This window comes from Marmota flaviventris, chromosome 3 (assembly GCF_047511675.1).
Source record: "Marmota flaviventris isolate mMarFla1 chromosome 3, mMarFla1.hap1, whole genome shotgun sequence".
In the NCBI taxonomy this organism is placed as follows: Eukaryota; Metazoa; Chordata; class Mammalia; order Rodentia; family Sciuridae; genus Marmota; species Marmota flaviventris.
In genome coordinates this window covers 145,547,145-145,565,870 of record NC_092500.1, presented here as the reverse complement: position 1 = coordinate 145,565,870, position 18,726 = coordinate 145,547,145, and the positions used below count along the sequence as shown (strand labels likewise).

General features: G+C 33.5%; 1 protein-coding gene across 1 annotated transcript in view; it reads left to right on the top strand.

The window, feature by feature from the left end:
- Positions 1-18,726, top strand: part of Tenm3 (teneurin transmembrane protein 3) — a 331,254-nt gene that overhangs the window by 163,285 nt on the left and 149,243 nt on the right. Inside the window, exon 3 of the mRNA XM_071610514.1 lies at positions 2,000-2,238. Coding sequence (XP_071466615.1) covers positions 2,067-2,238 — 172 coding nt within the window. The 5' untranslated portion in view covers positions 2,000-2,066. The remainder of the gene's footprint in view (positions 1-1,999; positions 2,239-18,726) is intronic.

The window sequence follows — 18,726 nt, the reverse complement described above, 5'->3', positions numbered from 1 at the left end:
GATGTTACATTTTGAACTGAGATTTAAAGTCTTCAAATTATAATATTTGGTCTTTTGGAATATAGATTCTAGTATGTTAATTTGAGCAGAATAACATGGTTACATTTGACGTAAGCTAAAAATAAAAGAAAATTAGCTAATAGCTAATGTTTATTGAGCACATATAGTGTGGTGGGTACTAATATAATACTGTCCATGTGTGCCCTCATTTAATGCTGAGGAAAAGTCTGTAAAATCAGTGCTGTTATCATGCCCACTTCACAGATGATAAAATCAACACATGGGAAATTCAAGTAACTTATCAAATATCATCCAGCTAATTATAAGTGAAATCTGGGATTGAATAGTCTGGTTCCAGACATTATTATACTCTCAGCCACGCTGAATGTGAATATGGCAGGAAGTCTTAACAATGCTGCTTCCAATATACTATTTAATTCAGACTGTAAACTATTAGTTTTCTAGAGTAGTTTATAGGAAATTGGATTCACAATACAGTCATGAGTATAATTATAGAAGCTGTAATTTATCGTTAGCATCTTTTCTAATTTTGTGGTTGACATAGCTGTTTTAGGTGCATTAACTGGTTTACAACCCTGTAAAATAAAGAACTCATTAGCTCCATTTTACAGATGGAAAAACAATTGAGTCTTCCTATGACCACAAGAACTTAAAACCCATATCTTCTGATTTCTAATCTAGAATACATTCTACCATGCCTGTATTAGGCAAATGTTCATGACTTTCATCTGGTCTGTGTACTAACTACACTAGTAGTCATTTAATAGTTTCCTGGAGACTGACAAATTCTGTTACTTAAATACCTGTTTAGCTTTTCCTCTAAGTGATAATATAAATGAAATCATAAGTTTGGTTTCTTTTTTATTCATCAAATACTTATGTAGGACTTAATATAGTCTAAATAATTTATAGTTCTTTACAATAATCATTAACTAAGCCTCAGAACAACTCTGTGAGGTGGATACAATTACTATCTTATTTAGCAGATTAAGAAACCAAATCAGAGGTAAAGAATTTGTCCAAAGACAGATAACCAGTAAGTAGTAAAGCATAATTTAAATTTGGTGGTGTGGCTTCCCAGTTCTAATACACAGTAAAATAAGTACATGAGTATTAAAATAAAATATATTTAGCTATGTACCCTGTTTAAAGAATCTTTATTCTGTCTTTAGCTTTTTTTTTTTTTTTTCATGGTGCTAGGGATTGAATGTAGGGCCTCATGCATGCTAGGCAAATGCTGTATCATTGAGCCACATTAGGAAATTTGTCTACATGTGATTGAAAACCTTCTTCATATTTGTAGGTTTGGTTTTACAAAGTACTCTGTGATTCCCAGCCCCTAGCAGATTTACTTCCTGGTTACATTTGACATAAGCTAAAAATAAAATAGCTGACATCCCTTGAGAACTGACCAGCTAGCTGCCCGTGGCCAAGCTTGAAAGAACTCATTAGTAAGGTGCAGCCTGGGAGGAATATGTTTGTATGGACTTCCAGGAAATAAATTGGGGAGGAGCAACAGCACAGTCATGTGCACCTGTGTTTACATGAATAGTATTCTCATATAATAGTTAAGTACATATATAGCTATAACATAACAACACTGGTTTTCTTATGGGAATTATGAAGATGCTCTGAAGGCAGTCATCAAAAGAAATTCCCAAATGTCTGTGTTCAGGAAACGATATGAGTAGAATAACTTTGTAATCTCCCAAAATATCTACTCGAAGGAACAGTAATCATTTGTATGCAAAACCCTGTGTATACATTAAAAATCAGGCTCCTTCATTATTGTCATTTTTATGAGTTGGGGTTTTTGGTTAAAACATTTCCTTAATTTTTATTTTTTAAATTATATGAGGCAAACGGTAAAAAGAGAAAATGTGTGTGTGCAGAAGACAGGAGAACTAGTGCCTTGCTGTGTCTGTATCTTGTATCTTAACGTATTTGTGTCTTCTGATGATATTCTCCTTTTCCACAGGCATTTCCTATTCAAAACAGGAACAGGGACAACGCCACTGTTCAGTACTGCAACCCCAGGATACACAATGGCATCTGGCTCTGTTTATTCACCGCCTACTCGGCCATTACCTCGAAACACCTTATCAAGAAGTGCTTTTAAATTCAAGAAATCTTCAAAGTACTGTAGCTGGAAATGTACTGCCCTGTGTGCTGTAGGGGTCTCAGTGCTCCTGGCAATACTTCTGTCATATTTTATAGGTAAGAGCAAGCTTTGAGAAGTATTTTGTCTATAAATCAGGGCTTTATACTGTTGTGTTATTTTTTTTAATCAAGGATCATATTATGAGGTTATATAATCACTTTGTGGTTTAGCAAATTTTCAGCAGAGACAGGTAAATAGAAAAGTTGGTTTCATAGGTGATTCATTTCCATAAAGAGCAAGGTCTATTCTTAGACAAAAAACTATGGGGTACATATGTTATTGGCTTATTCCCCGTGAAGCATGGATAGGCCTATGACATTTCTTGCCCACAAAATAATTCATGCACTCACAGGAATGAACACTGTGCAGGAATCTTCTTCCATCTGTGCTCAATAGGGAGCTCTCCACTACTTGTGATATTACACATCTTTCAGCTAACTCGGCTATCTAAATGTAAAATTCATCACTCAGGACCATCATCTTGCACTCAGGAAAACTCTCCAGAGAACTGGGCATCTATAAAACAATGAATGGATTATATACTCACTCATATATGTGGATTTTTTCATCTTTCTGGATGTAGTATTGATCATGTTTTTCATTTAGTAACCCAAATGACTGATACAAGTTGTAAATATTCCTTACATTTAACTATTTCATCATCTGTTGCAGCATTTAAATACTAGAAATTGTATTTTTAAATTTCAGAAATCACGACATCATATTTTTATCTGTTTCTGAATATAGGCAAAGGTCTGCCACATTGAAATGCTAATGTTGTCCACTGAGATGAGTCTCTGGCTGTGTTGTGTGGTTTATCCACCAAGAACAACAGCTGGTGATGCATCCTCAAATTTATAAAGAATAAGAGTCTCAAGGAGCTGTATAGAGAATAACATGATGCTTTTCCAGTGAACCAATGTCTACCAATAGCTACAATACTCCTTAGCTATAAATTAGATACCTTGAAAAGTGAGATAACCATTTAAGTCACTATGCTTAATGGAAAAACAGAATTGTAGAGCATGAAGGAACTTCAGAGATAATTGCATCAGGGGTGGCAGCTCTGTGACATGTTATGTACTATTATTGCCAATTCTTTGACCATGGAAGACATCACTAATGATTCAGAGCACTCTTTCCTACGGAACCTGGAGACATCCTCATTATCTTCATCAGAGTGCTTCATTCAGCATCTCAACAGCCTCTAACCCATCAATCAGAGATGAGAGAAAGATAAAACCTTTGTCATTTTTTAATCTAAGTTAACCTCCTTCTAGTCAAATGGTCAAACCAGACACAAAAGGGGTTGACACTCACCCAAGATCACACCCTACTGAAACAATACTATGCTACTTCACAACATAAATATGGAAATTCACAGCAACAAACATCAGCATTCAGAGGTGAACTTCTAGTTTTCAGTTAGAAAATATGAAAGCCATTAAGAGAAACTCCTCTAGTTAGCTATATAAATTATTTGTATCAGAAGTATGATCTACTAAAGAATTGTAAATTATTCTGAAATGTATGTGTTATATACTACCCATGTGTGCTTATAGGGGATTTCTTTTTTTTTTTTTTTACTTTTAACATGAATCATGACAGACAGATAAATACTGTTGGGGCTGGGTTCCTGTCAGGTTGACTGACCCAGCATTCTTTCTGATAAGAAAGTATCTGTCTTTGTAGTTGTTAAATATTTTGAATACCAATTTAATAACATTTAATTTTATTTTTGTGGTGTGACTATCAGAAAAGTAGCATTTTAATGTGAGACTTTTGTCCCTGTTACTTGTGAGACTTGTATGCTTTTCAAGGATCCATTAGTGAATATAACTATTATTCTTCTAAGTAAAAATTCAACATTTTCCTTTTCTCTTTTTCTTTTAAAATTTTTTTAAAGATGGACACAATATCTTCATTTATTTTTTTTATTTTTTATGTGGCTCTGAGGATCGAACCCAGTACCACACAAGGGCAAGGCAAAGCACTTTACTGCTGAGCTATAACCCCAGCCCCTCCTTTTCTTTTTTCAAAATTGTCTGATTCTGCTGTTTAGTAGCCAGCATTCTACTGTATTCCTACTAGTACCATTATCATGAACTTTTCCTTTTATTTTTCCCCACATGGAAACATGCAAATTATATAGTGAAAATACTCATGTCCTCTTTTCAGTTCAATAGTTAGTTATTGAACATTTGTTTTGATCTAATTATTGTGCTAGGAAGGAAGGAGATGCAATACCAGTATTAGCAGAAAAAAATAATTATCAGAAAATTATCTCATAATTTTAACGCTTTAACTAACCACAAGTATAGAATTTTCATTGGCTTTCTTGTATTTAAATGATTAACATACTAACACAGTGATTCTTTTTTAAAATCAGGAAAAGAATTTTAAAGAATTTCATCATCAGTTATATGATAAATACATATGTGTGTACACACACACACTGGGGATGGAACCCAGGGCCTCACATGTGCTATGCAAGAACTCTTCTACTGAGCTACATCCCAAGCCCTGTTAAATCTTTTTTGATTAAAGATGTTGCCTTTACCCTTGAAAAAAAAAAAAGAATAGAATGCTTCCCTCAGGGAAGGTTATCCATGTCTATTAAGTGTACATATAAAGCAAAGAGGGAGAAAAGGGACACTTGCCCATCCAGCCAGATTGTCTGATAAATCCTAGGATCAATGGGGAGACCAATGTCATCATCAGATTGTCTTCACCACCTTTAACAGAGATGCAGCCATCCTGAACCTTTTTTTTTTCCATTCCCTCAGATGCCCCCTTCTCCTGCATTGACTGTCAATATAAAGCAAAAGCCTAAGGAATAAGTTTATATTGAAGCTTGAGGCATTTTTCCTATCCTAAAATTTTCTTTCTCACCTTCCAGTTCGATAATGACAAGTTATGAGAATGTAGCTGTAACTTGTCTCTTCTCTGAGGTGAAGTTATCTCAGGATGGACAAGGCAAATAGCTTCTGAAAGAGAGAAGAGAGGGAGGGAAATGGACAGACTTTGTTGTTTGTTTTTCTGTATTTTTATTAAAATATTAGAGAACACAGAAAGATCAAAAAAAGTGGAAATTAATTGCAATTCCATAGTGCATAGGAAACCACTGTTAATTTTTTTATATATCCTTTCAGATGTTTTCCATGCATGTATACAGCTAGGGGTTCATATTTTATAGTGCATTTATAACAAGTTTTTCTGACTTATCATTCATCATATATCATCTGTGTAATTTTACTTAGTGACTTTTTTTTTCATTAACCAGTACCCCCAAATCCCATGACTATTTCTTTTATTCATATAACTATATATGTTTTGTGCATGCATGTGTGCTAATTTTATCAAATATTTATCAGTATAAATTCTTTGAAAGAAATTTGTTATGCCAAAGTTTAGGCATGCTTTAAATTTTACAAACCATGGCAAGGATATTTTCAGTTTACATAATCTCCTATCCTAGTAGTGGTTATAGTCCATATTATATATTTTATTACCAATATTTTTCATCTTTGCTAATCTCTTCAGGTGAAATGTTGCATTGTTGTTTTAGTTTATCACTAGTAGTGTTGAATATCTTTTATTTATTGGCCATTTATATTCCTTTTTGTGTGTGAATAGCTTAGTTGCCTCTATTTTGCTGTTGGAGTTTTCCTATATATATATTTGTGTGTGTGTGTGTGTGTGTACGTACCAGGGATTGAACACTGGGTGCTTAGCCACTGAACCACATTCCCAGCCATTTTTTAAATATATTTTATTTTGAGACAGGGTCTCACTAAGTTGCTCAGGGTCTCACTAAATTGTTGAGGCTGGCTTTGAACTTTCAATCCTCCTGCCTCAGCCTCCTGAGCCCCTGGGAGTACAGGTGTGCACCACTGTGCCCAGACTATATTCTTTTTTGATTTGCAAAAATGTTTATTTATTAAGCATATAAATCCTTTGTCATATACATTATATGTTTTTCTAAGTTATTATTAACAGTGGTCACAGTCATTTTTCCCTCTTCCATACATAATTTTTTCTTTACAATTTCTGTCTTTCATACCATACCTATAAAGTCCTAATTTAGTCTACATCATTTTTAAATACACGTAAATCTTATTCTAGTACCTCCATGGTTTTTTGAGGTCCAAGGCCTCATACATACATAGGGATATTAATCCCCAGCCTCTCGATAGGCTTTTTTAGTTAACATTTTTCCTGGGTACTCTGATAGACATTAGAAGTCCAAATTAGCTCTCCAATCTAGAAGCTGATAGTCAGGGATAAAAACATACTTGCAAACACACTTTGAATAGTACATGATTTCATAGCAGCTTGATAAGCAAAAGAAAAAAAGAACAAAAATATCTACCTTTGGCTGAAAATGTAGGGGAAGCCTTGATCCAGTAGCTGATGCTTGAACTGAAGCATGAAAATCAAAGAGGGCATTGGCCTGATGCTGGAAGGGCTATGACAGATCCATAAGGAGAGGTCGTCTGAGGAACAGCAACGGAGAAATGTGAACTATCCACAAAGGTGCTTATGAAGTGCTCGGCACCAAGTTTGAAGCTGTGTGTGAATTACCTCATCTTGTTTTCACAACCTAATGAGTTATCTCTGTTTAACAAATGGTGAATCCATTGCCTAGAGAGACACTGTGCCTAAACTCACACAGCAATAATGAAGGAAACGGAACTAGAAACTTATATAGTACCACATTGTACAAGAACTGCCTCCAAGAGATTTTTGAAGAATTGAAAACAGTAAAGAAATTGGTGAAATTTAAGCACTGAAGTGAGAAAGAATCACATTTATGTTTTTTAAGATTGCTCTAATGGCACTCGAAAATATGTAATTTGGTGAAAGAAGTTCAGACTTGTGCTTTTCACGCTTTAATGTACCTGGAAAAACCTGGCAATCTTGTTAAGATGCATATTCTGATTCAGCAGATCTGAAGAGAGAACTGAGATACTTTACTTCCAAAAATTCCCCAGATAACATTCTTGTGGGCCTTAGAACACACTTTGAATAGTAAGGGTCTCAGCTAGTGCCAAGATATTCCATCTGATGATACAAATGGTGTTTCCACACTGTTTCATTAGCCACTAGACATATGTGGCTACTAAGCACCTGAAATTTGGCTTGTGAATTTGAGGAACTAAAGTTTGTGTTTAATTTTTAATTAATATAAGCTCAGATATCCACCTGTGCATTGAGGCTACTCTTTGCACTATACAGTCTAGACAAACTCTTAGAAACCCAGGTTTAAGTGTGAGGTCATGAGGCTCTGTTGGGATAAAGGAATAAGATGAATTGAGAAACCTTAGCTGATACATAATAGGACAGATATGTTGTAATTTTGTATATCCCAATTTAAAAAATCAAATGTACATATGGCATACTTCTTTTCAGCAGATACATTATGATTGTCTTTCGACTGCTAAGCTAAAAATTAAAATCCTGCTTTAATCTATTAACCCTTAAGTTGGTATGCCTTTGCACAATGAAAATTCCACTGATTCCTAACCATAATGTTATGTTCAATGATAATGATACAGACCAAAAAAAAAACCAAAACAAAACCAAAAACCTGTCCCACTTTTCTGCCCCCTAATGTATTCTTTCTTCTTTTTTTCTACTCTAAAATTATAAAATGTAAAAAAAAAAAAAAATCAGCAATAACCAACAGTTTTAAAAAAAAAAAAACTGTTGCCTGCCTTTATTTCTGCTTCCATTCACAGTTATGCTGAGTTGGGGAGGAGGTCTTGATCACAGTGCTTTCCTCACAGAGACTCCCCCCCACCAGGTGGAAGATAACCTAAAATTTTACTAGAAAAAAAATGTGCAGAAATCATATCACAAAACATAAAGCATTATTAAATACAAATCAAAATAAATATCTAAATTATACCAGTTAAAACTGTGACAAATCACTCAAGTCAAACTTCCAAGAACACCATTATGGATATTTTACTTAATGAACATTTTCATAAACTGATAGGCAGTCTCTGAAAATTAAAAGTATTTCCTCTTGCATAAGAAAATATCAAGGATATTTGTGCATGTTTTTTAAATTTGAAGAACACTAAAGAAAACAAAAATCTTATCAGAATATATTATGCTAGCGGAGTGCTCAGTTTTTTGCACTTTTGACTGTTTTTTCCACCCAATACTTCAATTTACTGCAGAGTTTATTTTAGTGCAGTTTTATTGAGATAAAATTTACATACCTTATCTGTTCCTTCATTTAAAGTGTACAATTCTTTTTTTTTCTTTTTCTTTTTTTTCCCTTCCCCCTCACAACCTCTTATATGTAATTTTGTATAACAATGAGGGTCTCCTTCCATTTCCATGGAATTTCCCTTTTCTCTAAAAAAAAAAAAAAAACAAGGGAAAGAATTTAATTACAACAGATGGGGTAGAGAGAGAGAAGATGGGAGGGGAGGGGAGGGGGATAGTAGAGGATAGGAAAGGTAACAGAATACAACAGTTACTAATATGGCATTATGTAAAAATGTGAATGTGTAATCGAAGTGATTCTGCAATCTGTATTTGGGGTAAAAATGGGAGTTCATAACCCACTTGAATCGAAAGTATGAAATATGATATGTCAAGAGTTCTGTAATGTTTTGAATAACCAATAAAAAAAATAAGCATGACATAAAACTTCCACAAAGTATGGGAAGTTAAAGAGCTTTGGAGATCTTGAACTATAATCTTATGACAAAATTTCAACATCAGCACCAAAACAACATTGAGTAAGACAGATTCAATCACTACCATGATCCCTATTTGAAGAAAATACTACACATTTTGGTATAGTTTCTGCCACTATTTTATTTTATTTTTTAATCTTTTTTTTATTAGTTACACATGACAGTACAATGATCTTGACGTATCATACATTTGAATCAAATGAGGTATAATTTCTTATTTTTCTGAGTGTACAGGTTGCAGAATCACATTGATTATACAGTCACTTATATACATACAGCAATACTAGTGTCTATTTTATTCTGCTGCCCTTCCTATCCTCCCTTCCCCCCCTCCCCTCCCATCACTTCTCTCTAACCAATCTAATGTGACACACTTCTTTTTTTTTCCCCCCTCACATCATCATACATGTATTCTGTATAATGATGAGGGTCTCCTTCCATCTTCTGTCTGCCACTATTTTAGATGAAGAAAAACTAGAGAAAGAAATTCAGAATAGGTTTTCTTTCTTATGCCCATTGAATTTGGAAGGCAATTTCATAATTGAAGAAGTTCTTATTTCATTGAATAAAAATTTCAAACTATATTGTAAAAAAAATAATAAAGTGTACAATTCAGTGGTGGTTAGTATATTCACAAAGTTTTACAAATATTGCAGTCAATTTTAGAATATTTCCATCACCTCCCAAAAAAGCAATCCTGTATTTTTTGTTATCTCCCATTTCTAACACTCTAGTGGCTTTCCCCCCTCCTACAAAAATCCTTTCATGTAAATCTGAATTTTTTTTAAGGAAACGGTTTGTTAAGTTACTTCCCAATAACTAGAAATAACTCAGCATTGTTTTTCTTGTGAGCTCCTGATACATGCTGCTAACCAAAGAACTACTCAGATTTTCAATATTCCTTTTCATTTAAAAGATATATATGTAGTTATTTATTTTTTTGAACAGCTGCTACCAACTGATTCCTAAAATAGATGTTGTCATATGTCTGCTAAAAAGGCTGTTTAACAACATAAGCACTCCCTAGATCTATCAAAACATAACCTGTCGAATCCAGGTTCATTGCAGTTATGATTCCTTAGCTTTTATCTGTGCTACTTCTGTGTCTATTTGCATTTTATGAACATTTTTACCTCTCTGTGTACCTTGAAATTGATTATGGTACTAGCTGTATATATGCAACTCAGGGTCAGAAGGAAAAATATGCCAGCCCTTTATGTTTCATGAAAAATCAACCATTTAAATTATATGGCAAAATAAAACATATTGTGACATTCTTTTTTTTCTTTTTGGACATGTCTTTGTGATAAAAGTGCTGTTTTATTAGGTTATAGAACATAGCCAAGCAATGAATTACATACCATTTTTCACTATAGTTTCTTCCCTTAACTCTTAGGTGCATTATATTAGAAAATGGATTTTATCTGAGATGGAATGGTAGCATTGTAATACTAATGTGGTTTCATCACATTGTAGGAAAAATATGTTACTTATATTTCAGAGGATGGGAAATTATAAACCTAATGATACATGGAAATATTGATACATGGATTCCTAAAATTTTGGAATCCATGTATCGATATTTTATGTTTGTGTATGTGAATTTAAGGCTATATTTAAATCTGATTAAATGGTGAATGAAGGTTTAGAATCAAACAGCTTACCTCTAGAAGAGGAGGAAAATAATAATTTGATAAGGCATTCGGTTGTAGCACTCAAAGAATACAAAAAGGAGAAAACCTAGTAAAAACCTACTTCTAGTTGCATTTATTTTCTTTATTAAGAATAGCACTTTGTAGGGATGAATTCTGCCTTTATATTTATATACTCCTTTAAGCAACACTAAAAATTTTGGCCATCTTGGCATGTTTGCACTGTCCAGACTGTTAGTATGAACTCTCTTAATTTGTTGAAAATATTACTTTTGTAAGTCTAATATATCATCTAAAAACCTAGAAAAGACTCAGAGATTGCTTTAAAATTCAGTTCGTTCAGCAGTTGACTTTGTATATCATATCAGTGTCTTCTGAATTGAGCCTAAAGTGGGAAGAAACTAATATTTGTACTCAATCTTTTGGCTTCATAAATTTTTGCTGCTTTTTATTAGCAAAGGAAAAGATATTCAGTTTGAGCCTACCCTATTGTTTATTAGTATACATAAAAAATCATACACTAAATTTAAGAAATTATACAAGTATGCTCCTTTTCCCATTAAAAACAATTAATTTTAGTCTTAGCTTGGTCAGTTAAAGTAAATAATATGTGAAAAATGCTACATTTAAACAGACTGTTTTTAAATTTAAATATAGGGATTTTCGTGACTTGAAAAATAGTCAAAAGATAGTAACAATAAGAAATACCTTTATTTTAGTTCAACTCCAGTTCATTCTAGACATAAATATCTTGTCTGTGAAACACAGTTATGTTTTCTCTGTTTTAGGCTATCATTTTTGCAGAATGTAGCATCGTCTCCTGACTAATGACAAGTGGAAAGCATAATACAATATTTACCATTTCAGTGCTATATGGCATAAATATTTAATTGGTGTTGCATGTGTCATTTGCTTCTACATTAGTGGTACTGAAAGCAGTGTGTTCAGAGAGAAATATCTACATAGAGAATAGTGGAAAGAAAAGTAGCTAGCAAATATAAGGTTAAAAAAAAGACTTGATAGATTGCTAGGAATTTTGAATGAATTTAGCATAAAATCTTTAAGCTATATTGACTCCATATTCACTCAAAGGTCTCATCCTAATACTATGAGAGATCAAATAAAATTCACATATTTATTTGTTTGAATTTTTACTGTTCTTACACCATTTTAAAATGTATATTGTAGATTTGCCTGACCTTCTTCCTCAAGAGTATGATTCCATAGTTTCTTCTTTAGTGTCTTTAGTATAATCAACCTTTATCAGAGAGGGAAGTGACCATTTTTTCATCCATCCATCATTCATGCATTGAGTACTTACATTTATTGAGTCACCACTATGGGTCAGACACTATGATAGAGATAATAGTGAACAAGATAATATAGTCCTTGCTCTCTTAGAAATTATAATCTTTTGGAAAAAAGAAACACTGAGCAATTAATTACAATCATGGAGACTACTTACAAAGGGGAATGTAGGAAATTAGAATAAAGAAAAGACAACTTATTGAGTCTAAGCATTAGAGAAATGTTTTCCTAAGACCTAAATAATAACTAGGGTTATGCATTTTGATAAATGCTGACATAGGAACAAATTTTAAATCTTACCACATAAACCAAAATGTCACCCCCCCAAAATATCAATTTTTCGAAATGTTGAAACCAATATATTGTGATATAAAAAGAGACAAATATTGTATGTGTCTTAGGAAAATAATGAAGATATTCATCAATTTTCTTTGGAAAATTAGCTAGAACTCTTTGTTATAATTATCTAGAAATGGAAAGAAATACTACTTTGGAAATTTGGGATAACTAAATCTAAAATTGCCACAAAATTTGTAGTCTGTGTTCCTTTCTTGGAATTTCAGATAACATACATACATACTTTAAGAATTTTTATTTATAAAGTACAGAAAATTATTTTTAAAAGTGTTAAAGGAAAAGTTTTTTAAACTTCTTTTCAAACTTTCATGAGTACTGTAGTAATCTGTTTTGATGAAAAAAAAATTTTTAAATGTGTGTGTATGTCTAGTATTTCAAAAACCATTTGGAGGTAAAGGTCAATTCTACATTTGATCACCAAAGAGGTCATCATAGACATTTCCATTACTGAGTTGGACCTAAAAGTGGAAAGAGTATTACTTTGAGACCCTCCCATTGTGCATTTTAAGGGTATATTATACAGTAGATCTAAGAGAAATTATATTTTTAGCTAGACCTATTTCTGCATAATACTAAGATTATTTATTTTATTTTTTGAGGTGCTAGGGATCAAACCCAGGGCCTCATACATACCAGGAAATTGCTCTATTACTGAGCCACATCCCTAGCCCCAATACCAACGTGTTTTCTGAAAAAATGTTAGGTGTTCTTAATGTTAAGAGCTTCCAGTATTTACCTGTTAGATTTCATAATGGCATCTTATTCTGGTTTCTAAAGGGGAAACTAATGCTCCTCCCAGTGTGGCTTTCTCAGTGAACCTGGCATGATGTTGGCTGACTGTGTCCTGGGATTTTCTTTTCACCCTGACCCTTCAGGTTTAGGCTAATGCTTTCTGCTTCTTCCTTCACTGGGGAGTGTTTCCCCTGCTTTATCACTTTGAATAAACCTCCTCTGCCCCTGAGGGGAGAAAGCCTTGCACATATTATTCATTTCCAGGGTAGGAAGAGATGACCAACTACATAGATGATCCATATATGTAATTTCTGTCATTTTGCACCTTTCAGATTTTTGTTTTTTTCATGTGCATCTTCTTTTAATTATTTCTGATAGCAAAGTACATTTTTTTCATTTTTTAAAATTTTAAATATATTTTTAGTTGTACATGGACACAATACCTTTATCTTATTTATTTACTTTTATGTGGTGCTGAGGATTGAACCCAAAGCCTCATGCATGCTAAGCAAGTACTCTACCACTGAGCTATAAACCCAGCCCTGGCAGTCTATTTAATTCCATAAAACTTAAGTGTTATCAAATCTCTCTTACATACTGAGTTCACAAAGATGAGTAAGACATAATCTTTACTACAATGATCTCACAATCTCATATGACAAAATATAATGTCAAATTTTCATATTCCATTGCCATATATTTTTAGGCTGCTATTTATAAGTACCAACTCTCAAAGCATCAAAATATGAGTATGTATCCCATCTCTGTCATTTGCTCTGTAATTTTGAGCAGAGTACTTCCATAAATTGAGTTTTCTTACCAATATAGTCAGGTTTAATAATAGTACAGCTTTTGGGAATGTTTAACAAAATAATCAATGGGCCTTGTAAAATATAAGTGTTGAGTTAATTTTAGCTGCTGTCATTATTTCTTATAACAACAAGTAGACAAATATTATATCATCCACAGTTTTTAAAAAGAAATATCTTAGACCCAGGGAATCAGTGACTTATTCATTCTTAAAGCCAGTAAATATTTATAAGGGAGACTATAATCCAAGCCTCCTTATTTTGAGTACAGAATTTTCCTCCACTGTACTGTGGGACATTTTTTTCTCCTAAGATTTAAGAATTTACAAATGTTACATAGACAGAATAATAATGTTGAGTGACAAAATGGGAAATTTATTCAGTTTTGAGTTCTCATCCTGTTGATTTGATTATTTTATGAGCAAGGGCTCAGTAGATTTTATAATGTTTCTGACACCTGTCTTTAACATTTCTTTCATGAATAAAAAGAAATTTTACTGCAAAAGTTTATGTCCAGAATTTAGTAACTTTTTTTTTACATTTTACTCCATTAATTCTTATTGTTGCCTTCTATTTGTACCAAAAGGTGCCAATTTTTTAAGATAGTGCTTAAAAAAATGAATTAAATAAAAAAATGATAGTGCTTAAAAATGAATTAAATATACAAATGAAAATATTTAGAAAATAACTCAGAAGGCTCACAGTTATTTCATAAAGGAGATAGCACATTTTTTAAAAAGTGTTAAAAGTCACTGCTGAGAGGATTTAAAATACTGTAGGTCTTTGCCTTTGAGTCTTGTAAATTTTATTCTGGATCCTTAATCTTTTCATTAACTACATTTCCAGTTGGTTTTTGTTCATTCTTGCAGTGCTTCAGATGGAACCCAGGGTCCTGCACATGCTAGGCAAGTGTTCTACCACTGAGCTGCACCCCTGGCCCCACTTTCAGTTTTAACGAGCTAACAACATGATGTAGTTACTGAGCCTCTGTGAGTTACACAGAATTTGTGTATACAACCTACCAAATTATTTCAGCCATCTCAAATAATCACAAATCTTATCATAATGTTTCTAATTATAGAGACAAGATATATTTAGATGCTTTTTGCTTCTTCAGAGAAATTCTTTATGATCTTAGAAAGGAATCACACATAGAGAAGCAATACATGTTTAAAGTGGGAAAGTGGGCCATTTATTTTTAGGTAAGGAGAGTGAGACCACCAAATACAGAAGCAAGCTGGCACTGTGAGCAAGACTCCCCAGGATCAGAGACTGCAGTTTGCTCTATATTTTGCTTTGAAATACATTGCCACAGATGCTTCACAAGTACTCATTTAAGAATAGTTAAGATAATGATTAAGGAAAAGTGATCTCAGTTGAACCAGGAGCTGCTAGAATGCTGGCTTTTCCCACCTGCGTGAAGGATGAAAAGACACAGTCAAGGGAAGCTGATATGATCTGTCAGCATTCCCATTGCCTACCAGTTGCTGAAGGAATCTGGAAGTGATGGATTCCATAGCACTCTGCTTCTCACGTGCAGTAGAACTCAATGAGGTGTTTTGTTGAACAAATGGTGAACAACAAACCACGTTAGCTGCCTGTGCCTAGAGTCCTGAAGGGTCATTGATTTTGTTTAAAGTTAGCCCAGCACTTTCTGGTTTGCCATTGTGGCTGTATCCAGTAATATTTTGGACTTATATTCAATGTGTGATTGAAGAGGGCACCTGTGAAATAAGAAGACTATGACCCTAAAAAAATAAAGTTTCCACTTGAAAAGCATATATACACACAGTGCACACACACATGCATGTGAGCATATACACACTCACAAATAACTACATTTCTCTCAAAGTTGACCCTTTGGAGAACTGGACTATTAGGAAGGGGCTGGTTTTCTTGATTTTGCCATATTTTAATATACCAACATTCCTCTAAGAGTCTTTATGTTTTAAGAGTTATATCTTTTAATAATGGTGATTAAAATCTTCAACATTTTAACCCTAAATTTTCAAAAAACTGTGATTTTCAGGTCCTGTGTTCTGTTACCATTTTAAAAAGTCAAATTGAGCCCAAAACAAAATTTTTATGCTAGTTAAGTCGCTGATATACATAAACATTTGTTACATAAAAGTAGTATGTAGTTCTTAAAGTTACTGAGGAAGAAAGAAACCCAGATGAAAATTGAGTCAGTACAGCGAGGCTTTGAATAATGAGCTAGAGCCATGGGGTTTCAATGGCAAAGCTGCTAATAACTGTCACTAATGAGTCCTCTGTTACATACATTTCATGATAACAGCAAACTCAGTATTTTCACAATCAGGGAATACTATACAAATCATGTAAATTATTTCATTCTGTATTTTTAATGCTCTTGAAATAGGCTCTTATACCATATTATTTAATGTTACCATATTATTTAATGTTGACAACTGTTACCTCAAAGATTCTCTAGCTTAATAATGACTGTCCCCTTTGGGCAGGTGTTTGCTATGGTTAACATGCTGTTCTTTCCATTAGATTAGAAAATGAATGCTTCTTTCAGTCAGCAAACAGACCCCAGAAACAAGAGAAAACTAATGAAACATTAGGAAAATAGTCTGCCTTAGAAATCCTAACTTAATTCCCTTGGTGACAGAAACAACAGCTTGATTTTCGTCAGCCTCTGTCAGCTCCAGCATTGGCTATCAGTGGGTGGCTGGGAATATCATTTCCTGCGCAGCCTCCATTGGTGTCTTATACTGCATCTGCATGTTTAAGAAAGAAAAAAACATAAGGAATTTCAAAGGCAGAATTACTAAATATTATCATTTCTAAAAGAACATGAGTCAAATATGGTAGAAACAAACCTACAAGTTAAATTGTTGTTTATTCTTATCAAGTCATCTTGATAATGAATTTGCTTCCATTAATGACAAATTTTAAAAAAAAATGGATGGAAAGGAAAAGCCACATAGAAATGTGAAATAATGGAAGCCATACTTTACCCTCTTTCACTCCCGGCCCTCAGATCTGTTCATTCATAAAGCCTGTGACTTCAGAACATTATAATTCTCAGAGGAACTTGCTACATCAAGGGCTAGTTCCTTTGAATATCAAAATATCCTCTAGGAATAATTCCCTTTCTCTTAATGACAACTAAAGTATATATTAATATGAAAGCTTTCAAAAGAAATATTGATTTTAAAATAACCATATTTGGGTCAGCAGGTATAGACTGTTGAAATACTATTAGTCTTAAAAGTTAATAACAAATAATAATGGATTAGAATGCCAAAATATTGCCTAACACATTCCGTCAACATGTATATAAACACAGCAGGAAATCCAAAACAAAAGCTAATTTATGGAAAACTATGTATTCCTAATGACAGTTTAGACCAGTAGGGGTCCGAGTTACAAACTGCAATCTTACAGGAGATGCTTTCATTTTACATAGAAAACTTGGTTGTACTCTGGAAGCATGTATCAAATCAAATCATTGCCCTATATTTAAGATTATTTTTCTTATTTTTTTAATAATCTGTTCATTCTACATGTGCATCATGAATGTTTACATATTCATGAAATTGAAACGAAAAAATGTTTTCAAAACACAGGGACACCCAAGGCATCATCTGTATAAAATGATAATTTGACCCAATGCAATGTAGTTTTAAAAATAAAAACAAAGGAATAATACTGGTATTCTAATATGTTGATACCTTATTGATGCCAATTTTTTTTCAGTGCTTAATGATTTAACTTAATGTCTATATTTTAAAATATCTTGACAGATTGTAGGATGCAAATCAGGAAGAGACCTTAGAGATCATCTAATGCAGACCTTTCAGATGTTTATATAATTAAGAGATCTAAACCGTAAAGAGACCCAGTAACTTGCTTAAGTTTCACAACTAGCTAGAGTCAGAACTGACACTGGGATGCAAGTGTCTTTAAAACAAAGTCTCCAAAAGATACCACAAACAATCTGTGTTGAAAAGAATGCCCCTAGCTTATCAAAGCTCAGATCCTGTTTTCATTTGTCCTGCAATTTCCATTAAGAGGTTCTTAATGAATCTTTCTCAGAAAGATTGTTTGGGGAAAGTATTCCCTGATGGATACAAGGTAAATTACAAGAAAGGGTAACTCTAGACCTTTGCTTGCTTTAGGAGGACTTTCAAGGTTTTGGAGGCTAAACAAAATTGAATTACAGGTATTTTCTGAATGATATTTTTAAAGTCAGTTTTTCTTACCAGACTCTGATTTCTATATTCTCTCCTCCTTTTTATTTTTGTGAGAATGTTTGCTGGATCTTGTAAAATTAAACAGCATTTAGGCAATAATGGCAGGCCTGCTAAGAACTGTGCTCTGTATTGCCAAAACCTCAGAGTACACTCTTCAGGGTTCTGGTGGTGTTAGCTGCATTCAGGTTCCTGATGGCAAGGGTGCTTACTTCTGTGTTCCCTTCATAACATCCCCTGTAATTTACTCCAAGGTTCTGGCAGATTGCTGGACTCTATCACCAGCTGTCACACCCCTCCTTCCCATCCATATTTGGCAGGATCTGAGAACTCAAGGATGCCAGTAGAAATAATAGTAGCTGTGGAAACAACTTCAGTGGCATGGTCCCCAAAGACAAGATCAAAATTTGGCACCTTTTCTCTCAACATGAAACTAAAAATGGCACTGAATTTGCTACTTGGTGGTATATAATTTTCTTTAATTACACATTTTTGGTTTCAAGTTTTCCACATGCTGGCTTTGAAGTGTCAAACCAACATACTCTGGTTAAAAACAATGGCATGCCCCCTTTTTATTTGGAGGAAAAAGAACTATAATGCCATGGGTTCTGTTCATCTCCATCAGCTTTGAACAATAAAAGGAATGCATGCTGTAATTTCTTGCTTTTGAATGGTCTTTGAAACTGAAAGAAAATTCCTTCAAAAAGATTTACTGACAGATCTTAACTAACATATTGTCTCAAAATTATT